At 44.7% G+C, this 23,935-nt stretch overlaps 1 protein-coding gene across 17 annotated transcripts in view; it reads left to right on the forward strand.

Moving 5' to 3' along the window:
- ABLIM1 (actin binding LIM protein 1) overlaps nucleotides 1–23,935 on the forward strand; it is a 182,923-nt gene that overhangs the window by 112,866 nt on the left and 46,122 nt on the right. For 11 of the 17 annotated variants that reach the window (XM_019555624.1, XM_019555631.1, XM_019555632.1 and 8 more), the window contains exons 8-11: nucleotides 4,516–4,574; nucleotides 11,944–11,991; nucleotides 18,143–18,220; nucleotides 21,867–22,022. In XM_019555624.1, the coding sequence (XP_019411169.1) occupies nucleotides 4,516–4,574; nucleotides 11,944–11,991; nucleotides 18,143–18,220; nucleotides 21,867–22,022 (341 nt within the window). The remainder of the gene's footprint in view (nucleotides 1–4,515; nucleotides 4,575–11,943; nucleotides 11,992–18,142; nucleotides 18,221–21,866; nucleotides 22,023–23,935) is intronic. The other 6 variants (XM_019555626.1, XM_019555636.1, XM_019555627.1 and 3 more) reach the window with 1 other exon arrangement.

The raw sequence follows: 23,935 nt of genomic DNA on the forward strand, positions 1-23,935 counted from the left end.
GCTTGGATTTCATTCCCTGCATACACATACATTTCTGTAAATTCCTTCTCTTTATTTTTTCCTTTTTTTCTTCTCTATCTGGCCAAAGTTCCCTTTGTCTGGCCATGTCTCTGTCTTATCCCTGTTTTGTGTGCTTAAGTTGTTGTCTCTTTTTTTAAATCTTCTTTTTTATCTTCTAACTCCCTCTATCACTTCCAAGTTCTGCCAGCCACATTTCTTGATATTCTTCACAAGCAGCTCATCATCCAAAAGACACCACTCTTCTCTGGTTTAAATAGACCCTTGATCTGAATTTTCCTCCAAGGAGAAATGACTTTACCAGTTAGGTTCCAGTTATTTTCCCATTTTGTCTAATTTAAATGAATATAGGTAGGAAGGCGTCCAACATCCATTTCATCTAGAAGTTGAAATTGATGGGCAGCTGACCTACTGGGAACCAGCTTGAGACTTCTCTTTTCTAGGGGGCATGTGTAAGAGAGCTTCCTAAATACACAGTAAAGGATCCTTGGGAAGAGATGAGCAGGGCGTGGAGTCAGGAAGTGTTGGAGAGAGACGCAAACCAGACAATAAACATTAAGAGAGGGATCCCCAATGGAGCAATTCTGAAAAAACCCCCACATTGTTAGAGGAATTATTGGGCTCGTTCTCCCTCTGTGCTCTGATTAAAGATGTTTGTGTTCACAGTAAGGGCTGTCCTTCCTTCCCCAGCTCCTTCCTCCTTATTTAACCCTATAGAGAACTCCCCGCCCTGTATTATCAACTTTTTTCCAACCACATACCTAGGATTGAGCTGTCAAGCTGTGTATTAGCACCTCTGCAGGAATGAAGAGAAGGCAGAAGGAGGGTTCAGTGGTACATTTGACAACAAAGTGGGGTACCAGGGTAGGATTAGACTTTTTTGGCCCCAGGGTGGGATTAGACTTTTCTGACACCGTGGTATGAAAAGGGTGTCTAATGAATGGTAAATGGATTTCTTCAACCAACTGTCAGTGGTGATGAGACTGGGAATAAGGGGTGATGCACCAGATGGGCAATGAATGGGAGGGAATGCGATGGGGAATTCTGCCCCCATCCCAGCGCAGCCCTTCCCATAAACACGTGCAGATCCCAGGAAGCCAATGGGAACTGCATCCAGGTACACCCAAGACAGACTTGGCAATGGAGATGGGGCAGGAGAGGTGGGTAACTGGCTCTCATACCTCACCTCCATTTTATTTCTGTCCTGCTTTACTCATTGGTTTTCTACCTTGTTCCCTAGTCTACAATAACATGCCACGCAGTCTCAACGGCAAGTCAGTGCAGACAATACATTACTGCCTCTAGCTGTAGTGGCAAGCACATTCTTGTGACTAAAATGTGCACCTCATACTTTTTAGCCAGACTTTTCCTTGCTTATTTTTGGCTGATGTACCTTTACCATGAAAAAGCCATTGCGCCAGCTCGTACGCATATCCTGGAACCAGCGGTTTAAGTTCTCCATAGGAAACCCCTTTTCTTTCTATTTACTGGAGTGGTAAAAACATCCCAGGCCTTTTGCTGAGGTAAAAATATAAAATATGTCCAATAACACATCAGTAAAGCAAATAAAGCAGGCAGGGTCCTTCTTTTTTCTAATTACCATGCCTATTGGGCAGCAAAGCGTCACACATGTATGCTTCTCACATGCAACATGGATGCAATTGGAGCTGCACTGAAGTGATGGGAGCCAGGATTTCATCCAGCGTGTTCATCAAGAGCCACTTTAATATTTTTCTTTATGCAAATGAGAGTCTGTGTCTTTAAGAGGGAACAGACCAGTTGAGAGCCCAACTGCAGGGCATTTGGATATGGAGGGAGTATCGCACTGGGAGCTTAAAACCCCCGGGGAGATTGGAGAAAGGAAGAGTTTGCAAGCAGGAGGCAAACTATGAGCAGGACAGACTTGCTGCCAGGGAGGGGCCAGGCTCCTGCGCTGGGAGTCTGGCGTCTGCATAATGCCCAGAACAGGACACAAGGGTTTCGTTTTATTTGCGTATTTGTTTATTGATTTACTGCTCAAAAATTGAGAAGCCAGCAGGTAGGTAACGCACGGACAGGCTCCTGTCAAAAGAGCAGTGCATCTAAAGGCCCTGTAAGCCAGCTGGGCTTCCCAGCCCCAGAGCAGCTTTTGGCAGAAGGGTTGCGGCTTTCTGTCTCCTGATGAAACAACAAGGAGCAGCACCCAAAAGCGTCTGCTTCCTGTGGATCGCCTCGTAGCATGCTATCTTACAGGCTGAGCAGGGGGAGGGTTGCCAAGGTGGGGCACAGCTTAGCATTTTAAGCCTGCTCTGGCTGTTTTTTCTGCTGCCTTTTGTGTTTTCCAGGGGTATTTATTTCACTGGAGTTTGTGCAGCTCGGAACAAGCTGTGTGTTACGGTAACACAGAATACAAAGTTGAACAGCTGAGCATTTTGTTTGGTGCCTGCCTAATGAATGAACAAGCATGTTAATAGGGGGATTAACTGCCCCGAACTGTTCCATTTCCAGTAGAATAGAGGGATGCAGCTAGAAGAGTTATACAACTCTGGGGTGTTTTAAAATAAATGAGTGTGCTTTGGCTGGACAAAATCTAGAAACTGCAGTTGGCTCAAAATAGGGGATTGTGCAAAACATTTATATCTAAACTCTAGCCTGCTTGATGGGTGCTTAGGGACAGGAGGGCAGCATATTATTTCAAACCTCACATCAGGTTAGTAAATTTAAGGTTGCTAGCTCAGCTGTACCTTGCAAATTACAGCCAGCCCCTGCCCCACTGCTGTGTACCCTCAGAAAGCCCAGGCACAGCCCTCAAATTGTGGGCTCCTGGCAGGTGTCCCTATGATTAGTGTTACCCTGAGAGGCCCCTTCCTTCCAGGACAGTGGTAGATGTTGCACGTGCACATGAGAGACATCAGAGTTTATAATCTAAATCTTTAAAACAGGTACCGGGTATGAGAAGGTTGGTTTTACGAGCCGCACAGTGGGGTAGTAAGTGAATTTAAGCTCACCCTGTCGGGACCTGAACACAGATCCTGAGCCCCATCTCAGGACGTCCAGGAGCCTCGTTCCCTATGTCTGACCTGTGCAAATCCCCAAGCCCCTGCTGGCTGCACTGCCGCTGGAGCTGGTGTCTGTTTGCACAGAAAACCTTGGATCACTCCTCCGCTCTCTGAGTTCTTCCCTTGTTGTATGAGCAGCTTCCTCTTCTCAGACTCGAAGCCAAATATCTAATTCAGTGCCTTAGTGCTCCCTCCCAAGTCCTGACAGCACTGTTTACATCATGCGAAGCTGATAATAGGAGTCAGTCCCAATAGCTTGAACTTAAGCCTTGAGCCAAAGAAGAGCTCTTCAGAACGGTCCTCAGAGCTTCCCTCCCTCACCCTTCCCTTGTGACGTGGCCTTTTTGGAGGGGGAGGTATCTGGCCAGCACTGGAGAAAACATCCTTGGTTCTTGTTTTGCTGAGAGGTGGGCTCAGGGAGTTTTTTGGCCTGGTAAACAAAAACAGCACTGGCCCTAGAGTGGTTGACAAGCATTTGGCTTTGCCCACAATCTAGTTTAAAAGTCCCTTGTAGTTAGTTGAGTTTTACCCCTAGAGATGGAGCAGTTCTAGGCTGGATAATAACTGCTAGCAGCTCCTTGATAGTGAATACTATCAGGGCATTCCCACCTTGCAAGGGTCACTATTCAGGGGCAAAACTTGGCCCTTTCTCTGCAGATTTGGAAGCCTTGGAAAAAGCAGAACAGAACTGGTAGCTGTAGTGTCGAAGAGGAGCCCACGTTTCAGCGTGGGATGGGGGAAGACTCTTAGCCCTGTTACAGGGGATCAGGCAGGTGAACTTCCCTTGATTATTCATAGGCACCAACTGGCCAGACAGGAAATCAAATCCAACACATGTAAATCCACCATGTTGGATTTGCACAGGTAGCATGTTTCTCCATAGCTGAGGGAAGGATCCTTCCTTACTGCAGCCTCCCATGTCATGCTGGCCATTCAGGCTCAGCACAGTCAGGGGGTAGAGGGCCTGTTATAGCACCAGGCGTGTCCTGGTCCTTTACAGGTGGCAGTAAATTTAGCCACTTAGTATTGCTGGTGGATAGCTACACTGGTCTTACCCCCTTTTGCAAATGAGAGAACAGGTTAAGGGACTTTATAGAGGAGTGAAAGGTCCGGCACAAAATCTCACTGGAAGAGTCTGCCGGGGCAGTTCTCCTGCTCTCACCTCTGTGTCCCAACCACCAACCCATCTTCCTTCCCGACCTGCAGTCCCATGTCTCTTTGAGCTCCAGCATCATATTCTCATTGACTTCTTTGCTACATAGGATCATTGTAAGTGCAATGTGCCTTGAACACCTCAAACGTAGGCCAGAGCAGGATGCTTTTTGTTATATTTCTTGGGCTTTGGAGTGGGATGTGGGCGATTTGCGGCGTACGGGCTCTTCCTAAGAACTTGAACGTTCAGCAATCTTTGCCCTGAACTTGGCTGATTTGCACTGAGTAATGAATTATCTTTTTCCAGGTTCCACTGTCTGGCATCCTGACTGTAAGCAATCCACAAAGGCAGAAGATAAGCTCCGGGTAAGACAAGTGAATGTGAAAGGATATGTTAAGCTGTGGGGACGCTCCAGATCATTTGCACACAGAGTAACTGAGCATTCCTCATGAGAGGCAGTGATTTCCCAGGGTTTTTATTGCCTGGCCATGACAATCCTGGCAGAAACACAGTGGCATTACTTCAGTAGTGCTGGGCTTCTCAGCCTGACCACCTGAATGTATCTGTTTCAGTTCACTGCTCCAAAGATCAGTGTCACTACACTGAGGGCATTGTCTCCAGTACAAAATGCAGCTTACAGGATGGTTCCTAAGAGAAAAACCTCTGGGGAGAAATGTGACCGGTGCAAATGCTGCCATGGCTCTATTTTTGCACATAGCCCTGACATCTGTGTAACTTGCGTGTCACTTCTGATATGTTCTTTGTAGCCGTTAGGGTATTATCCAGCCCAGCCCATTCTTCCTTCGTCATCTCAATGAACCCTTTAAAGCTAATTTGTCCTAATTTGGGGGGATTTGCTTACCCTGGTCACAACCCAGAACACTTAGGAACAAATGTTAGGTTTGAAATTACCTTAACCTTGACAGAGGAAAACCTTTTGTGTCAAACCCTGAATGACTTAAATAGAGTAACAGTGATTTATTCCTGGTCTTTTGTATGGAAGCAGGCATTTGTGAGCCCAGATTGGCTAGGTCTCCCTGCAGAAAACTATTTGTGTTTCCCTGCACCTGCCAGGATGCAGCAATGAGGGGTTTGTTCACACCTTCAAGCTTGGTGAAATTTTCTGGCCTTGTGTCAGGCTGCAGATGAAAAAATTGGCTTGAGGATATATTTGCAGAGAGAGCCAAGAGATACTATGGTTACATGTACCCTGCATATCATGCTGTGTCCCTTGTGTTCAGGGCATAGTAATTCAAACCGTTTGAAACTTGCTCCTGGCACCCTACTTGTTTAACATGCTCCATGAAATATTGACTGTGAATGTAGCTAACCTGTTGTTTCATTTATAGTGAACATCATCAACATCAAAGCTAATGTAAGCAGGCGTAACAGTCCAGCAACAGAACTAGCCCTGAATGAAAAATGGGCAAAACTTTGTTGTACAAGCTGCAGCAAAACCCAGCACTTGCAAATTATTCTGGCTCGATGTTGTGTCACTGACAACTTACAAAAGGGAGACTTTTCATCTGATACTTGCAGGCAAAATTAACAGCCTGAACATTCAGATCTGTCTGGCCTTATGAAGTCTGTAGCTTTGGGAACTCATTCTTCTCTGATTTCATAGTTTAAGGGCTAGTACTAGTATGTTATACTGGCAGTGTGCTTCTAGTCTGAATGTAAAGCTCTGCTTTGTAACAATACAGTAAAGCCCCCTTGCCACCAACAAAATAGATCAGACTGGTAAGAGCACAGTGTGGCCAGTGTAGTCACATCAGTGCGAGGGGCTTTTGCTAGTCCAGCTTAATCAGATGCCACGCATTGGCCTGAGAAAAGAATTGGGCCCTTCCAGTAACAGATAGGTGACACAGCAAACTGGCTGGTGTGATCATCCTAGATGCCATCCACTTGGCTACAAACACGTCTCAAAATTACTTCACAGGAACCAAGAGCATTATTATTAAATGATAAAGCTGGGCAAAAACATTCAAGGAAGCTGTCATTTCTGTTATATTCTCCACCATTTTGTCACTATTTTTCTATTTGCTTTGAAGTTCTGGGCTGATTGAATTTGGAACATCTTGGAAGTTGGGAGGCATCTTGGATCATCTCCCAGGCCTAGGACAGTCTGGGTTCAGGTTCCTGTCCAGTGACTTTCACTCTGCTGAATTATCTCACGTGGTCAAAAAGCTGCCGCTGACCAGTTGATTGTCTGACACGGCAATGTTAGCCCAAGAGAGCAGTGCTTTCAAGACTGATACAAGGACAGGATAGTCTCCCTAGTACCAGACAAGTTGAGTGTATGGGGAAGAGTGTGTATGTACGTGGAATAATGGTCACAAGTTGACTGAGAGTAGGTTCAGGCTGGATATTAGGAGGTGCTACTTCCCTGTCAGGGCGGCTAGGATCTGGAACCGACTTCCAAGTGAAGTGGTACTCACTCCTAGCCTGGGGATCTTCAAAAGGAGGCTAAATAATCACCTAGCCAGGGTCGTTTGACCCCAGTACTCTTTCCGGCCCATGGCTGGGGATCGGACTTGGTGATCTGCTCAGGTCCCTTCCGATCCAAACATCTATGAAACTATGTATCCCTGACTAGTCAGCTGGAACTAGACTGTGGATGTACACCCTCAGGCACAGAACATCCTAAAGCAATCGGGTTATTCCCTGGCTAATGAGCCCGGGGCTGGCCTGCCTGTAAGTCAGCTGCCAGCTCACTGTGCAGCGCTGTGTCAGACTTTTCTGCTGGGTTAATTTTTATTGCACATTTAGCCGTTTGGGTATAAAACAGTGTGTTCTGGCATTTCCAGCACATAATGCCTGCGTTGATTGGTGTATGGCTGGTATACAATATGCCCTTTGACTTTTAGCCATGACTATAGCCGTGACTACATCCCTGCCATTGCAAATATCCTCCAAGCTGACCTTTCAAATCCTCAGGGTTATTTAAAGTCCCTATGGAAACTACAAATGTTCCCTCCAAATATCTTTTCCCTTTCTCTTGCGCATCAAAGCACGCAAGTGCTTTTCACTTAGTTAATTTGAAGTTAAAGTTAGTAAAATGAATGAAGTCACCCACACCTGGAAGAGCTTTTTCCAGGGGCTTAGTCAGGAGAGCTGTCGGCAGATCAGCTGGAGGTGTGAGGTCAGTGTGCATAAATTAAAGTATATTCATTCACAGGATTAAGCTACAGTGACCAAAGGCCATTTTACTCTTGAATGCATGCATTCAAACTAGGATTGAATGCTGCTGAAGTCATGTGCAGTATCTCCAAACCTTGATTTGCTATAGCTTTCCATACTGTACCCATGTAGACGCAGTGTAAATTAAAATGCTGCCTGTGCGGCGGTAGACAAGTGTTTGCAGCCTCACAAGGCTGAACCCATATTTGATGAAGTGTCTGCAGAAACCTGGTCAGGTAGACTCTTGAAGCTGCTGGGTTTTCTTCCAGTTAGAACCAAGCAAAACAAAACACTGTATTGTTGAAGCAGCTTCAGAAGTCCTCAGCAAGCTCTGTTTTCTCTCAATAACTGAACTGGAGTAGAAGCTAATCAGCGTCCTCACTGGCTAAGATATGAGGTGGAGCTCATAAAAACAAGGGTTGCTTAAGATCTTTTCCCGCTGGATTTTTAGTGGAGGGTTATGAAGCCAAAACAAGCAGGAAATAAAACAATTCTGCATAAGCACCGAGAATTTTTTTTTTATGGTCATCTGCCAGTTGGTGATTCTGCAGCTAACAGTGTGCGACATTGCTGTTATGCCATATAGCTGTCTCTTCAGCTTATACAAAGTCAGCGTGAGTACCGTTGTTGCATAAGACCTTGAGCTCTTGATTATATGCCTTGTTCTTTATCTAGGACAAACATTGCTTTTTCACTCTTTTTTTCTTCCTTTTCTATTCCATGGCAGCATTCCTCATCTGAATTCTTTTACCCTAAGAGTCTGGTTCTGCGGAGACCACGCTCTGCCGAGGTTGGCTGTTGTGTTTTCGTGGAGTTGTTAATAGCTTTCTTTCTTGAGAAGATCGCTCTTCTGCATTATGGTGTGCTGCCACACTGCTACTACTCCTCCTTTCACGCAGCTTTCCTGGCTTCTCACTCCGGCACAAACTCTGTCTTTTGCATCATGCAGCGCATCCTTGGCTAATCTCTACATGTAGCTAATATTTTTATTTAATGTAATAATTGGTTTTATTTATTTTTAAGCACATGATAGGGGTTTTTTTGCTCTCTCTCACTGTCATGTTGTTGTTCTGGGCATTATAGGAAGCTGTTGGTGTGGAATAGACAGCTAGGGTGAGGAGATGAACATAATAATAGATATAATGATAATAATAGACTTTGCAGAGCTGACTGAATAAAACAGTGAAACCTCCTCATGAAAAAATGTGATTGAAATGTCCAACTTGAAATAAACTTGAACCATCTCCAACCTCATACCGTAATGGAGATTATGATTTTCTTCATCGATGTCCTGTTTTTGGATGGGTTTTGAATATGGGCTGTTTCATATGCTCCTCAAGAGCCTTTACCTCAGCACAGACCTCTGCCATATCCAAGCTGGAGGTGTGAGGCCCTCTCTTAACCCTTCGTTTGGCACTGAATTTCTCTTTCAGACATGAGCCTTTTCCAGAAAAATGGAGGCATATCTTCTCTGCTACTGCAGTGCCTGCCTCTAGGCAGCATCTTCAGCCCAGCTGGAAGGCAGGACTGAGCTAGCTTCAGTCTGACTAGCCTGGGAACAGCATAGGGAACAATATGGGCATGGATTGGCCACCTGGATGAGAAATGAGCATCTCTCAAAGCCTGGGCAGATTTAAAGCCAGCTCAAGTATGCCTACACCTGTTGCAGTCACAGATCCCAGTTGTCACAGAACTATAACTATATTGTCAGTAGGTGCAGAGTGTTTGCAGTCCATAGCACAGTCTTCTTGATCTGAATGCAACATCCATTAAAGCGAACGAACAGAGGTCTGGTATGAGAGGTTCTGGTTAAGGATCTATATAGCCATTGCATCGGTTTGTTAGACCAAGGTCAAAGGCTCCCTCTCCTTTGTGTACAGTAGCTGATGAGATTTCATATCACAAGACTGTTAAAACCCAGCTTAATCCAGGAGCCCTAACATAATCAATAAATCCTATTCAGTGCATTAGAAAAATTGGAGAGGAAAAATCAGACTGCTCAGACACCAGATAAAGAAATGGTCTCCTCCTTACGGGGCAGAATTTGTGGCATGATGTAGCTATATTAGGGTCACACAATCCCCTTTGACCTGTGCATTCATCTATCTGGTCAGAGTCAAATTCTACCTAGATTTGCATATTATTGGTGTGGAGTGTAACTCAGGGCAAAATTTGAGTCATTGTATTACTGTCTGGGTGCTGGATACAAAACTAGTATCATTGCTGCTGTAGGTCTGAGACTTCACTTCTCCACTTTTCTCAGTGAAGACCAAGTTTCCATGAAGCATCATACAAGAAAGAAGGGAAGGGATAAGGATAAAAGAAGGGAAGGGATAAAAATCTTGCCCTTCATTTTTCTCTGACTTTAAGTGTTGAGAATACATTTTGTCTTTTTTGGTCATGCCACTTACTACTGTGGAAAGCAACACAGTATTGAACCCAAAAGCTTAGAGCATAGTGTTGGTCTAGCTTTGGAAAAGTACCCAATCTTTATCCAGACCGCAGGTCTATAAAATGGGGCTGCAGTTCTCTTGGGAAGAGAGATACTTGTGAGACCTCGTACTGCCTGTTGCCAGAGATGACTCTTTTGGTACTTTAGGGGTTACAGTTGCAGTACCATCAGAGACCTTTACATAGAGAAAGGTAGAAAGGGAAAATGAATGGATGATTGTAATGTTGCAGTAGCTTGAGAGACTCTGGTATATGTTTAATGATAGCCGTGAACAAGGGCTTAAGGTTACAGGAGAGGTGCAATTCTTAATTATGTAAGTGGCTTTTGCACCTGCCACACCAATTCCTTTAGTCCATTTTGTAAATACAGTCTGTGCTTTTCTGCAAACTGGTCTTTCAGTCTTATTAATTCCTGACTGATTAAACCAAATATGGGTCAACGCACCAGGACAGATCAGCCTCTCGATGGAAATCAGAACATTAGAAAGGTGAATGCTCAAGATTAAACCACTGGTATACATTTTTTGGATTTGGAGGCTAGAGGCAAAGCAGTCTACGGGTCATTCAAATCACATCGCCCATGAGAAATATGTAATATTCACTTAGCCAGAAGAAGTGGATAAATGTTATAACCATCCAGCATGTCTCGGATGAAACTGCAGGCTGACATTAATGACTGCTCTGGTGTACGGAACATCAAACCCTGCCAACCAGTGAGCGGCTTTCTCGTCTGTAACAGGTTTATTGCTGACAGCAGTGCTATGTCACTTCTCTGACGGGTCCAAGAACCAGGCATCCTGATCCTGCAGTCTCTAGTCACAGGAGTAGCCTGGTGAAGCCAAAAGAGCACTTTGTATGCATCAACTGTACAGGACTGTGATGAGCCAGAAAAGACACAATATTGTTTCTGTTCCCAAGCAGAGCTCATTTCAGTCGCTCTATAAATCAGATTCTGCAGTGTCCTCATCCTAATGCAGCAATGGGCATCCAAGCAAGCGCTAACATGGGGGCTCACAGTGGATGCATTATATTCAAATGCCTTTTGCTGTTATAACTATTGCCTTGAGACCTTAATTGAAAGGTGTCGACAGTTTATAAAAATTTGTAAAGGCAAGTTACAATAGTAAACTAGCTGATTGGGGCGGGGGGTTATCTTGAGTTACAGGTATACTGTAGCCCTTGAAATCCGCAGTGCCAGCTGTCAAGAGAAGTGTGCACATTAACATCTGTAGACAGTAGGGCCAGTAAAATTCAAGAGGAGTAGGTGAAAACTTGCCCTTTGGTGAAGCCAGTGGGAGTTTAGCTGTCAACTTCACTGGTGCCAGGATTTCACCCTTTCTTTTTTTAGTGCTTACTTACCCCTGCCACCAGTGGAAAGTCTACGTTTGCAGGAGGAGTTTGGTGCTGTGACTAACATCTGGCTAAAAGGAGTTCTGCAAACTGACACGTCTCTCTTTTCCTTGTGTTTGGGATGGAGAGAAACACTGCTTCTGTTTATGAGCTTGTGTGTATGTGTGATTTGTTTTTTAAACCACCCCTGCTCAAAATCTGGTCTGAAATGGTTGCTGACTCACTAGGGTAAAAGCTGGAGTAAGAGTCTACAATATGCATTGCAGATTCTTAGAAGAGAGAATCAGAGGCTCCATATGAATGCACTTAAAAGGAGAAACCTAACATTGTCATGAGTTGTCATAATAATGGACATGCATAATGAATTCTGTAGGATTTTGTTTCTTGATGGGTCACATCTGCACCACCACTTAGACTGAATGAGATACACTCAGGGCTTGACCCCAGAGCCCACTGAAATTAATGGGAGTCTTGATTTCAGTGGGGTTTGGATCTAGGCCCTAAGTAACTCATCTCCTTTGAAGAAACCTCGAATTAGAGGAGATGATCAAAGTAATGAGTTGTATGAGGGGCACCAGAGGGCATTGGTAATGCACAATCCTATCTGGCAAGTCGAAAAAGCTAATTGAAGTTGGTATGTAAATATACACGGTCTAGAATCAGCCTCCTGCCCTAAGGAGCTTTTGCCTTCATTGTGTTAGAAATGTTGTTCAGTAACTATTGTAGAATGAAAACTTATTCCTTCTTCTGCAGCTGTTGTCACCGCCTTGCATAATGAACTCGATCAAAAAACTAAGGCAGGTACTGTAAATACTGGCAGTGTCCTGTAGAATAGTAGTGCATCCCTTTGGTCCAGATGTTCATGGGATCACTTCTGATCTGGTTTGCCTGCCCCCCATATCTTCCTATAGAGCATGACTGATCATCTGTAATATAGAGAACCGCTGCCATCACATTGCCTCATCTGGACGATGTGGATGGCTCTGTCTGTCTCTTTTTTTTCTCCTTTAAATACATGATCTGTTTTAATGATGTGTAATGCATGATGAGATGACCTTGGTATTCAGGTAAATCAAATGGATCAGCCTAAGCTTTGTAAACTAATATTAAAAAAGAAGCCGATCAAGTTGGGGTGTATGTATGAGTGATATCATTGGTATGGATGGGGAGACCCCAACAGGATCATCATCAAAATAGTACAATAGTTGATGTTACTCCTGCTAGTCTACAAATGAAGGGAATGATGTCCTTGTGCTTTGGAAACAAAGGCATGAAAAGAGGAACTAGAAATAAAAGATTTCTGAAGAAATGAAAAACTTTAATGATATGAATACCTGCTTTGTGATTTGATTCCATCTTTTAGATCACTTGATGATATGCATGAATTTCTCTTTGTTCATGTATGTTGTTAGTGTTCCAGTATTCAGTACAGTCACTCCAAATTTTGCAGCGCAGTGGTGCTCAGGGAGAAGAAGAGACACAGGGGAGGAGACAGATCTTCCCCTCTTAGAAAAGTAGGGTAAAGACTATAACAATAGCAGAAAAAGGAGCTTAATAGAAGCACCTACTGTATTGCTGCTTTAGACTGCTTCAGATGCAGACAACTTGTATTGAAGATCCCAGTCCAGTTCTGCAGGGACAAACAAGAGGAAGTACATAATGCACCACAGTTGGGTGAAAAATTTTCATGAGCAACAAAAGTAGCCTAAAAGTCCTAGGGAGACATTACACTTAAGGAGCAATTAACTTTATTCATTGAACCTTAAATAGTAACCTAGCCCATATTCATGCAACTGACGGCATGACAAAATGGGAAACCAGCTACAAAATTAGTCCACAGAATACATGTAACATTTTGGTATTTGGTTTCAGTTGCACCTTAAACTGAACATGTGTCAGAGTCCTCATCATGCTGCCTGATGCTGGCTGTATGGCAGGGCTTTGTTGACAACTTCCCCTGTGTTCCCCAAGTCTCAAACTGGCTCCAGTGTGGTTCCCCAGGGCTGGGACTGACACTCAGCAGATTGTCAGTCCTGACCCCAGGACCACATTGGTTCATGCCAGGCTGCAGGAGCTTGCCAGTACAGAGGGAGTCTGGGATCACTGGCAAGTAGTAATGGTGCAGTTGGGATCTCGTCCCAAAATTGCATATCCTACCATACACATATATCATGGCAGGAGGCACAAAAATGAGCATGCACCAGGGGCCCATCTCTCTGACCATCAGTGGGGGTTCAGAACACATGGAACCCATGTGCTGTGATTGGAATAGGAAAAGCAACCACCAGCAGGAGGATAATGTCGACTTTCATTAAAATAGGCCAAAAAAAAGTGTATAGTTGCACATCCAAAGCTAAGTCAGTGATGCTTAACTCTGCTTTTCCAGTTTCATTTACTTGCTGTATAACTTGCTGCTTACACTTGATTGCTATTTTGACATGGATGGAGAATTTGGCTTAAAGTGTTTGTGATACAAAGGTGATCATGGACAGAGAGAGGAGCCTGGGACTCTGATAATGCACTGTGCTGTTTAGTAAAAGAAGCACGTCCCTTGAGGGCTGCAGTATCATTGACAGGTTAACAGGTCTCTTCTAGACCTCTTGGGAAATGAGCCGACTATATAGCAAGTAAGGTTAGGTCAGGGGAACTGCGAGGCTCCAGTAATCATAATATCTTTAATGTAGGTCTGATAAGCAAGCAGCACACAATGTTTTTGACTGTAAAGCAGCTGCCTTTAGGGGAAGGTGCAAAGCCCTGAAGAATTCCTGCGTAGCATCGTCAGAAATGTTTAGGAAACAGCAAGAGAAGCTGCAGTTGAAATCCATCCTGTGTAACTTTAAACAGGAAAAATAAAGGGCAGGCAAGGCCGTGGTAGGTAAGCAGAGATGTGGAAGGTACTTAGAACAATGAGCAGAAGGTCTCTCAAAAAAAATTCTGTCTTAGCAGGAGGTAGCAGGACACAGGATGGGAAGGAGTAACAGAGCCCCAAACTGCTGAATAAAGAGTTTCTGAAACGTTTAGAGGAAGTTTCTCAGGACAGGCTGCCTTTTTGTAGTGTGCATACACAGTGCTGAGCAGGATCACATCCTACTCTAAGAGCAAAGTCCCCTAATGAAACCAGGTTGCTAATAACAAGAAAGGGTCTCTGCAGATTGATGCTGAAACCAGTGGACTCAGGAGAGAGAGGACTGGGCATCAGGGATGCCAGGTCTAGCAAATAGCGACTCTTAAGCGAGTTTGCAGATGCTTGGTTAGGTCTGAGAGCAGAAGAAAGGGAGAACTGAGGAAATGGGAGGTGATTCCTAATTGTGGAAATGCTTCTGCAAGTACTGTACTCCAGCTGACCTCCATTTATGCCAGCCCAGCTACTCCTGTACTTAAAGCTAAACTGTACAAAAGTGTTTAAGGAGCAGTTGGAAATCAAGGTGAGCAGATTTCTTAACTGTGAAAGCACCCGTAGGTAAATCATCTGATTGCCTAAGGTATTTCTGGGGAACAAACTGGGAGATGAGGTAGAGAAAAAGTACTGCAAGACACTAGCATGTCTGGGCCAAGCAACTGTTGAACAGCAATTTCTGATCTCCTGTAATAATTAAAAAGACCCTTTCCCTCGGTGTAGAAATGCTCACAAGTTCCAGTCCAAGGGTGGGACAAGGGCAGAGAGATTGCAGCTACTCTGAACCGGCACAATCTGTTTGTACTTATTAGAAAAATAAACAAAAAGTAACAGCAACATTTGGCAGAAACTAGAAGGTGAGTAACAAGCAAAATGCCCCAAATTGGACCTCAAACACTGAACCTTGTTCCTTATGCGTTGTGAGAAAAACAATCACTTGCCATGGCAACTGCAGCAACTTGCTACATATGACTCTGCTCAAACAGGCTGCAGTGTGAAATGTCAGAGAGGGAAAGGGAATGTTTCTCATTAGCCAACAGATTTCCCCCAGCTTAGATCTTTTTATTTTTCCCCTAACACAAACAGTTTTTTTCCTCTGGTTGCATCATGCAGGGGAGGAAGCTGGGGCATCTCAGCAATTTATCTGCAGTTCGGGATGTGGGATTTTATGGCTCCAGAAATAGGTATGGAGCACTATTCTGGCCCAGTTGTGAAAATGTGATCAGACTCACTATGGAGAAAGGTGGGGCTATAGCTTAGCCCTCAGCATCCTCATCTGTTTTCCATGGTCACCTGCTGCATTTGATCTGAGACCTCTCTTTTCTTGGTCTACATTCAAAGTCCTTGATGCCTCTGCCCTCCCCCAAGTGTGCTTGTTTCCTTTGCGGACTTCCCAAAACGCATCTTGAGGCAGATGTGAAGGAGCATGACCTCAGAATGCTCGTCAGCCAGCTTTTTTTTTGTAAATGTTGCTTGCTGTCTGGAAAATGAAAGTGAGAAGTACCACAGGAGAAGGACTGCCACTCAGCTGAAAGGCCCCTTTCAGGAAATATCTGCTGCAAGATAAGAAAGCTCTGCTTGCCCCGCTCTGTTCTTCGCAGACATTTCCTGAGCGAGTTCTCCAAGCTGGGCTGTCAGATGTTGCTCGTTTCCCTGCAGCGGGCAATCTCTGCTGCCTCCGGTCTGTGCCAGAAGCCAACAAGAGGCAGAAACAAGTAACTGAGAGTTTGTTTCATGGCATTAGCTTTGAGTACCCCATTGCACTTAAACTGTGGGAATCACCACCTGGCTAGCAGCTTCGTGCTGTGGAGAGCTTCCTTGCATCTGGTTCAAGAGAAAGTTGGTGCAAGGAGGAGGCAATATGATCTTTGATTTCTTCCAGGTGAAATCTTGACCCTGGTCTACAGCCCTTCAAAGTGAGTCTTTCCATTGCTCTGGATAAGGCTCATTGCACATTAATCTTTAGGTCAGGACAGTCTAGTCTGTGTATGCTGCATATTAGACTTAGGAGTGATTAACAGGTCTTGGAGATCAGGAAGATTTTGGGTTGGAAGAAGTGTTTTTTCTGATTCATGAAGGTTTGGAATCCCACCACACAGTCCTAATGACACTGAATTAATTTCGCTCCATACAGAACTGCCTGCACAGAGTCATGTCAGTTGGATGTTGATGAAGTGCCAAAAACTGGCACCCAATTTGCAAATGGTCACAAAATGCTTAGACACAGGAATTGAGGAAGATGTCATCTACTTGGATTTTAAGAAGGCCTTCAATATGGTATCTCATATTCTCATAGATAAACTGAGTGACTGTGACGTAGATGTTTACACAGTCGCGTGGGTGGCAAATTAGCTTAGGGGTTGCACCCAGAGAGTGGTGGTGGATGGGTCGGTATCGACCTGGAAAGATGTGGGCAGCAGAGTCCCACAGGGCTCAGTCCTTGGACCAATGCTGTTCACTGTCTTCATCAATGACTTGGATGAGGGCGCGGAAAGCACTCTGTCCAGATTTGCAGATGATACCAAATTATGGGGTAAAGTGAATACACCAGACGGTAGGGAATCCAGGCGGATCTGGACAGGTTGGAAAAGTGGGTAGAGCAGAATAGGTTGGAGTTCAATAAGGACAAGTGCAAGATGTTGCATCTAGGGAGAAGGAATCACCAGCACGCTTACAGGCTGTGGGAGGACCTTCTCAGCAGCACGGCAGCAGAAAGGGATCTTGGATTCACTGTTGACACCAAGATGAACATGAGTCGTCAGTGTGATGAAATGATCAGTAAAGATAACTGCACTTTATCATGCATAGCAGGTGCATGACAGACAGGTACAGGGAGGTGATGTTTCCCCTCTGCAGCTGGAGTACTGCGTCCAGTTTTGGGCACTGCACCTCAAGAGGGACGTGGACAACCTCGAGAGGGTTGAGAGTGGGGTTATTCCTATGGTTAGGGGCCTGCAGGCAGAGCCCCATGAGGAGAGATTGAGGGCCCTGGATCTTTCAGCCTCCGCAAGAGAAAGCTGAGAGGGGATCTTGTGGCCATGTACAAATTCATCAGGGTGTTGGGACAGCAAGGAATAGGAGACGCTGTGTTTACCAGGGCACCCTTTGGGATAACTAGAAACAAACTGACGGAGAGCAGATTTAGGTTAAACATCAGGAAGAACTCCTTTACAGTGAGAGTTGCCAGAATCTGGAACAGGCACCCAAGGGAGGTGGTGCTCTCCCCTACCCTGGGGGGCTTTAAGAGGAGGCTAGCCATACACCTGGCTGGAGTCATCTAACCCCAATGCTCTTGCCTGCCCAGGGTTGGACTCAATGATCTGCTAAGGTCCCTTCTGACCCAAACATCTATGTATCAATGAATTGCATTGAGCACATGCATATAAGTGACCACATGGGTTTCAAGTTGCAAGGAAGTGTTGCTTACACATTAGAGTCACTGGAGCGAGAAGGACCTGACTATTACCTGCAACGACAACAGCAAAACTCTGTTACACAAACTATTGGCGCTGTTCCAAGTAAGAAAGTCTGTGGTTCCTCTACTTGCAAGTCATTTACATGGGTGTAAGTGCAGTGACTAAGGCGCCCCCGTCATGGCACATCACGTGGATACACAACCATGCCCACCCCAGTGGCTGTGACTGCTCTGCGGTCTGCATGTATGCCGTAGGGTTGGACTTCGCCTGATTTCCCATTCAGTGTAACCATAAGAGATTAGTGTACAATATCAACCTGGATTGCTGTGTAGCTGGCTACTACAATGCCTCAGTGGGGTATTGTTTTTTGTCCGTCGCAGTCAGTCTTGCTTTTCACAGTGTACCTTTAAACACTCCCTTTTCCTCCCGCAACCCTTCCTAAAAGAGAAATCACAGCTGCATCATAAGATGGAAATTTGCTAGAATGCTTGAGTTCGTTGCATTTACGTTTAAACGTATGTTTACATTTTTCAATTTGAATCCATTCAGGGATGAAGGCAAGCCTTCTGTGTCTTAATAATCTAGATTATCAGGGCTGTGGCCGCAGCGGGACTCTTACAAGTGAATATTTGTTTTTCAGCCAACAAGAACATCCTCTGAAAGTATTTATTCCAGACCAGGTTCCAGTATTCCTGGCTCACCAGGCCATACTATCTATGTAAGTAACATTTCCTGTTAATAGGCCATTATTCCCCTAGTTAAGTAATGGGCTTAGCATATCCTGGTTTGGGAAGTAAAATAAGATACACTAATAAAAGATACCCTTATTCTGATGTAACAGACTTCATTCCAGGATTTCGCATCAGGATAACTATGTTAGTAAAAAATCATTCCCCTCTGTGGGTATAGACCGATGGAAAAGTTGTAACCACATGTTATCGGTATAAGCTGTTACAATATAACTGCTACATCTTCATGATTTTGTAGTGATACAAACATAACAAAACCTATCCAACTTCAATCTTGCTTCATTCAGGGTCAAAGTTAGGGCAGTTTAGCTACCTTTGTATCAGTACAGGTTCATGAGATATAACAGGTAGTAACAGCTGATATGTGCACATCTTTTAAAGTGGTTAACTAGTAATAGGTCCTATGTAGTTATACTAGGACAAATTGTTTAGTAGGGATCGCACCTTTTGAAACCATGCTGTCTTTGGAGAATGTTATTTTTTTTTTTAAGTTGCAAATGATATGACAGCCATGCCATTTTTCCTGGTGTGTCAAACTTAAGGCTCCCTGGGTACATCTGGGTGTGCACTTTCCTGAGGGTTGGTTAATTAGCTCCGCAATAAAACATCACCCCCTACACATATGCTGGTATTAGGGTTCAGTAAACTAATTAACTTTGCCATAGGATAGTACTGCTGGGGACAGTACTATCTTACAGCAGAGTATGTACTATGCTGAAATGCACTTGTAGAGAGTGACCAAGGGCGGAAATTGCACTCAGCCAGCTGCCTAGGCACACAGTGACTCTCATGCCCCAGCCAGCCCTTCGCCACGTGATACTACCACTGGGAACCTGGTACTGACCCCTTAAGGCTGCTGCCGGCCAAGGCCTGCTCTGCCCTGGCTCAAAGTGTTGCTGTCCCAGGTGCACATGTAGATGCTGCTTCCAGGAGCAGGTCACTCCAGCACAAACTGCCCCAGAGTTTATCATGTCCCATTAATTGCACAAGTAGATGCACCCGCTATATAGGATGTTACTGCGCTTTCCTGCCTGCTGCCCTGGGGATTTATCATCTCCTATAGAGCTCATGGAGATTCTGGTGAAGCAAAGCTTTGCCTCCTAAATACCTACAGGTGAAGAGATCAGGAATTTTGGTTTTTGAAGATTTTGTTTTAAAAGAAAGGAAAATGGGGTTGAGCATGTTTCAGTTGTTATGCTTTCCAAGATAAACATGGGACCATCACTAGCATTTTCATTGTGCCACTTCATTTGCATGTGCTTCACAATCAGAGAGTAGCAGGACACCTTCCTATTGCATTCCTGATGAACCCTTGTTGGAGTCTTAGGTTTGTAGTTTTTGATCTTATGGTAAAGTAATTGGAGATGGACTCAACAGTTTAGAATTGGCCCAGATGTTTTAAATCTACTTTAGTTTTTCCCTGTTTTTATTAAGCTTTCTCGGGCATCTGAAGGGTTCACCTTCTTCCTTTTCTAGCTAGAGGAAGTCCTTTGGTCCAAAAGGCATTGCCTTCCTGCTCTATGCTATTTAAATTCCTAGCTGAAGAAAGGGGCTGTTTGTAAAGGCAATACTGGGGAGGAAATCAGGGGAGAGCAGGATAATAGAGAACATGCTACACTTGAACTTTTCAACTATATCAGATACAAACCAACTGATGGCTCATGTAAAAACATGGAAAAACTGAGCAAGGGGTCCAGCAGGCCAGTTCTTATACAAGTCAACTCTAGTTTTTCAATGCCTTTGAACTACAGAAGAAGCAGTCAGTAAATTAAAGCTATTACACACTGCTGATTTTAAACCATGAAAGAAGTTCTGGAGCACTGCCATCCTGCTGACAATGTGCTGCTTCATACCCCTCGGACAGTTTATGAATCTTGCCTCTTGTCACACAGCACAGCCTCACCGTGCAGGCTTAGGCCCATCTGATGTATTCCTGCTCTGCTGCAAGCATTATACAAGTGTCTGTTTTAACTTGTACTAGTTAAAGTTGTCCAGACATCCTCAGCTCAGAAATGAATATGTGTATATACACTTGTTCATATCATAGACCTGAGTGCATGTATATGTGTGTGTGTATACACACAAACACACACAAATTTGTTACAGATGTAATTATGCATCCATGTGTATAATTATACATTTTATATAGAGCATTTAGATTTAGATTAATGATGTAGATATGTATATAAAATTATATTCATTTATGTGTATAGGAAGTATTAAGGGTTAAATTTCCTTAGCTCATTGTATGGCAGCCAGGGAGACAAAGCTGGATTTTTGGTTGTAGCCAAGTTGGTCTAAGGCAGGGGCAGGCAATTATTTTGGGTGGAGGGCTGCTTACTGAGTTTTGGCAAGCCATCAAGGGCCGCATGACAGGCAGCCGAGGAAATTAATATTAATTTTCTAAAAATTTTAGGGGCCTCGCGGGCCAGGTAGAATAGCTTGGCTGGCTGCATCTGGCCCATGAGCCACATTTTTCCCACCCCTGGTCTAAGGACATAATCAGGCAAGGATCTTTGAGTAGATGTGATCTCTTTTATTAGGCCAACTGGGTAGTTGGAAAAAAGTTCTTGACAAACTTTGATGTGCAATCACCCTTCGTCAGGCAGAGGGAGTCTCTGTTGTCCTGAGACTCCAAGGAACAAAAGCTCAAAGTGTGGCAGGATGTCAGTGAGAACGGAGATAGGTAGAAATTAGGAAAACCAAAGGTAGAGCAGGGGAGGGGAGGGGGGGAAGTAGAGTGAAGAAAAGCCAGGGAGACAAAGCCAAACTGATCAAAGGTAGTTAATTTTTTTTAGTTGTTTCAGGTATTTAACCTCATACGATTTTAAAGTGTAGCATTTAGTATCTATTTGGCATGGAAAACTGCCCTGGAAACCAGCTCTGAAAATTGTAAATATCAGCCTAGGGGACTGGATGTAGGTAGAAAGATGACCAGCCTCATGAAGTGAGCCAAAGAAATCATGAGGTAAAAACAAAATCAGACGCCTGAAGCGCTTTCAGTTTTAATAATCAAAGCTGTTTGCATAGAACAAGCAAGAACTTGAAACGATTGATTTTTAAATTTCAGCAACATCAAAAGAAATAGATAAACAAGCAAACTGCTGCCCCTCTAATCCCTCTCCCCGCTACAGCAGCTTCATCTTCATGTTCGTATGCAAACAGCTCTTTTTGGAGCCTGCTTCCAGGTTCAGGTTTCCACCCTTGCATTAGACAGAAACTTGCCCACATAGTGGCATAACCAAACTGAATGTCTGTCCTGCCTGGCAAAGAGTTTGTCACATTTTGCTAGCGAGCTGCGGCTATCTTAGCCACAGCTGCTGAATATGAGGTGATGGTTGCTAGACATGGATGCAGATAGATGGTAGGTAGTTTTGAAGACACCGCAAAGGGTGCAGTCTATTTAAACTGTTAGATTCTTAAGATAAAAAACACTTTGTTCTTCACATATGCTGGTGAAGAACAAACAGTTGCTGCGTACATAAATGGAGCGACAGCAAAGGATTTTCCCTAACTGCATTATGAAAGTCAGTTCCCCCAGAGCATAAAGCGTGCAAAATAGAAGTTACTGGTGCATTCGTGTCTCTTCATTTATTTTCTGTCTTTGACCTTCAGGCAAAAGTAGACAATGAGATCCTTGATTACAAGGATTTAGCTGCCATTCCCAAAGTCAAGGCCATTTACGACATTGAACGTCCAGACCTAATTACTTACGAACCGTTCTACACCTCCGCCTACGAGGACAGGCAAGAGAGACAGAGTCTTGGAGAGGTAAGGAAATCCTCGTATGACCCCTTCTGTGATTCAAAGCCAGCTGTGTCTCCAGACTCTATAACTGATACTCTTCAACGTGGCTGTCGCTGTGATTAAAAGCGCTTTTCATTTCTCTTGCCCATGTTTGAAAGAAGGAACCGTAACATTGACTGAAGCTTTGAGTTGCGATGTGTGGGCAGCTACAGATGTAGGTAGATGGCTCCCCTCCATTTCTTACCTTCTCTAATACTAGCAGCTCACAAAGGGAAGGGGTCCTTTCTCAATACGACTCAATACCTTATATTCAGTATTTGATGGTTACATGAGACAAATTCAGATCCGATGCAGTGTCATTTACTAAGTTCTTCACCTTAAGAAGCTGGTATTCCTGGTGGAACAGGCTATTCCAAAAGAATACCAGAGCATTTGGTGGCTATGAAATGGGAGTGGGATGGTCTCATCCTCATCTGATGGGAAAAGTGAATGCCCCAGGGTGTTTTGCTAGGTACACTGGGTGGAAGTGAGGGTTTGATCAAGAGGGAGGCACTGGTCATAGGATCATAGAGAAGAAAGGCTCTCCAGAGGTCATCTATTTCAACCCCTTGCCTGAGGTAGGATCATCCCTATCCAAACCATCCTAAATAATTCATAATCAAAACTCTACATAAGACTACCATCAACCCTGAGACAACACAGACCTAACACCCTAACCTGCCACAAGTAAAGCAGAGGAACCATGGCCTCCAATGTCCTGCTTCTATAAAAGGTTGTCAATATATGCTGAAGAAATCCCAGGTAGAGGGCCACACTCCTTGCTACAAAGGAAGGCAGAAATCCACACAGTCTGTACCAATCTGAACATGGGGTAGAATTCATTCCTGACCCTAAATATGGCGATCGATCTGACCCTGAGTGGAGGGGCAAGACCCTCTAGTCAGGAATATGCAGCTTTGGTCCCAGCAAGAGCATTGGCTTACCCAGCCAAAGTCTCCAGCCTTGGCTATAGCCAACATGCAGCCTCTCTGAGAGAGGCCTTCCGCTGGGAAGGGGGCTATGGGGGACAGGATGGGGGGGCTTCAGCCACCCCAAAATTCACTGTAGCCCCCCTCCCAGTGCCACTGCCGCCTGCTCCAAAGGCAGCCCAGCTCAGCCACCCTGCTGGGAAGAGCCTGGTGCTGCCCCCGGCCCCAGGCGACAGCACTAGCCTGCCCTTGCCCCACATGCAGATCTGGGGGCACAAGCCTCCCATGGCCCCCCCAGGGTGCATGCAGCAGTGGGAGCCACCCCTGCACCACCCGGATGAGCCACGGCTCCATCCCGTGCCCTGCCCCAGCTATGTAGTGCCTTCCCCTGCCGCAGCCCCACTCCCTCCCTCACCGCAGGGGCCTCGATCTGTCCCCCCACCATGCCCCTTCCCTCACAACAGACTTACCAGCTGGACGCGGCTACTCTCCACGTTGAGGGGTTGTGCTCATGGCTGCTCGCGCGCTGCATTGTGGCTGTGCGAGGAATTTATTGGCAACGTGATCGGCCATATCAGCCAAAAAGGCAATTGCTGATACCGTCAATTTTCCTTATATCGGTTCTGATCCAATATAGGACCAACGTATCAGTGCACCTCTAGTTTCAGCTTCAGTTAAGCAAGAAAGGAAGGGCAAGTTAGCTGACGATCAAACTCTGTCCCTGCTCTATGCATGCATAACTCTGGAAAGATCTTTTGTTCTTTATTCTCCCTTTCAAAAACAAGTTCCATATTATATGCCAGGCAGTGCTGTATATGAGAAAAAATTAGCAATGTGGGACTGCAGTGTTCACATCTTTTTGTAATAAGCCCCTGTGAGTGGAGTGACTTGCACAGGGTTTGTGTCTGATTTAGTCTTCAGTAAATGTTATGTGAAGAGGGATGGGGGACAGAAATTGATTAGTTTATA

Source organism: Crocodylus porosus, unplaced genomic scaffold (assembly GCF_001723895.1).
Source record: "Crocodylus porosus isolate Cpor-Errol unplaced genomic scaffold, CroPor_comp1, whole genome shotgun sequence".
Lineage (NCBI taxonomy): Eukaryota > Metazoa > Chordata > Crocodylia > Crocodylidae > Crocodylus > Crocodylus porosus.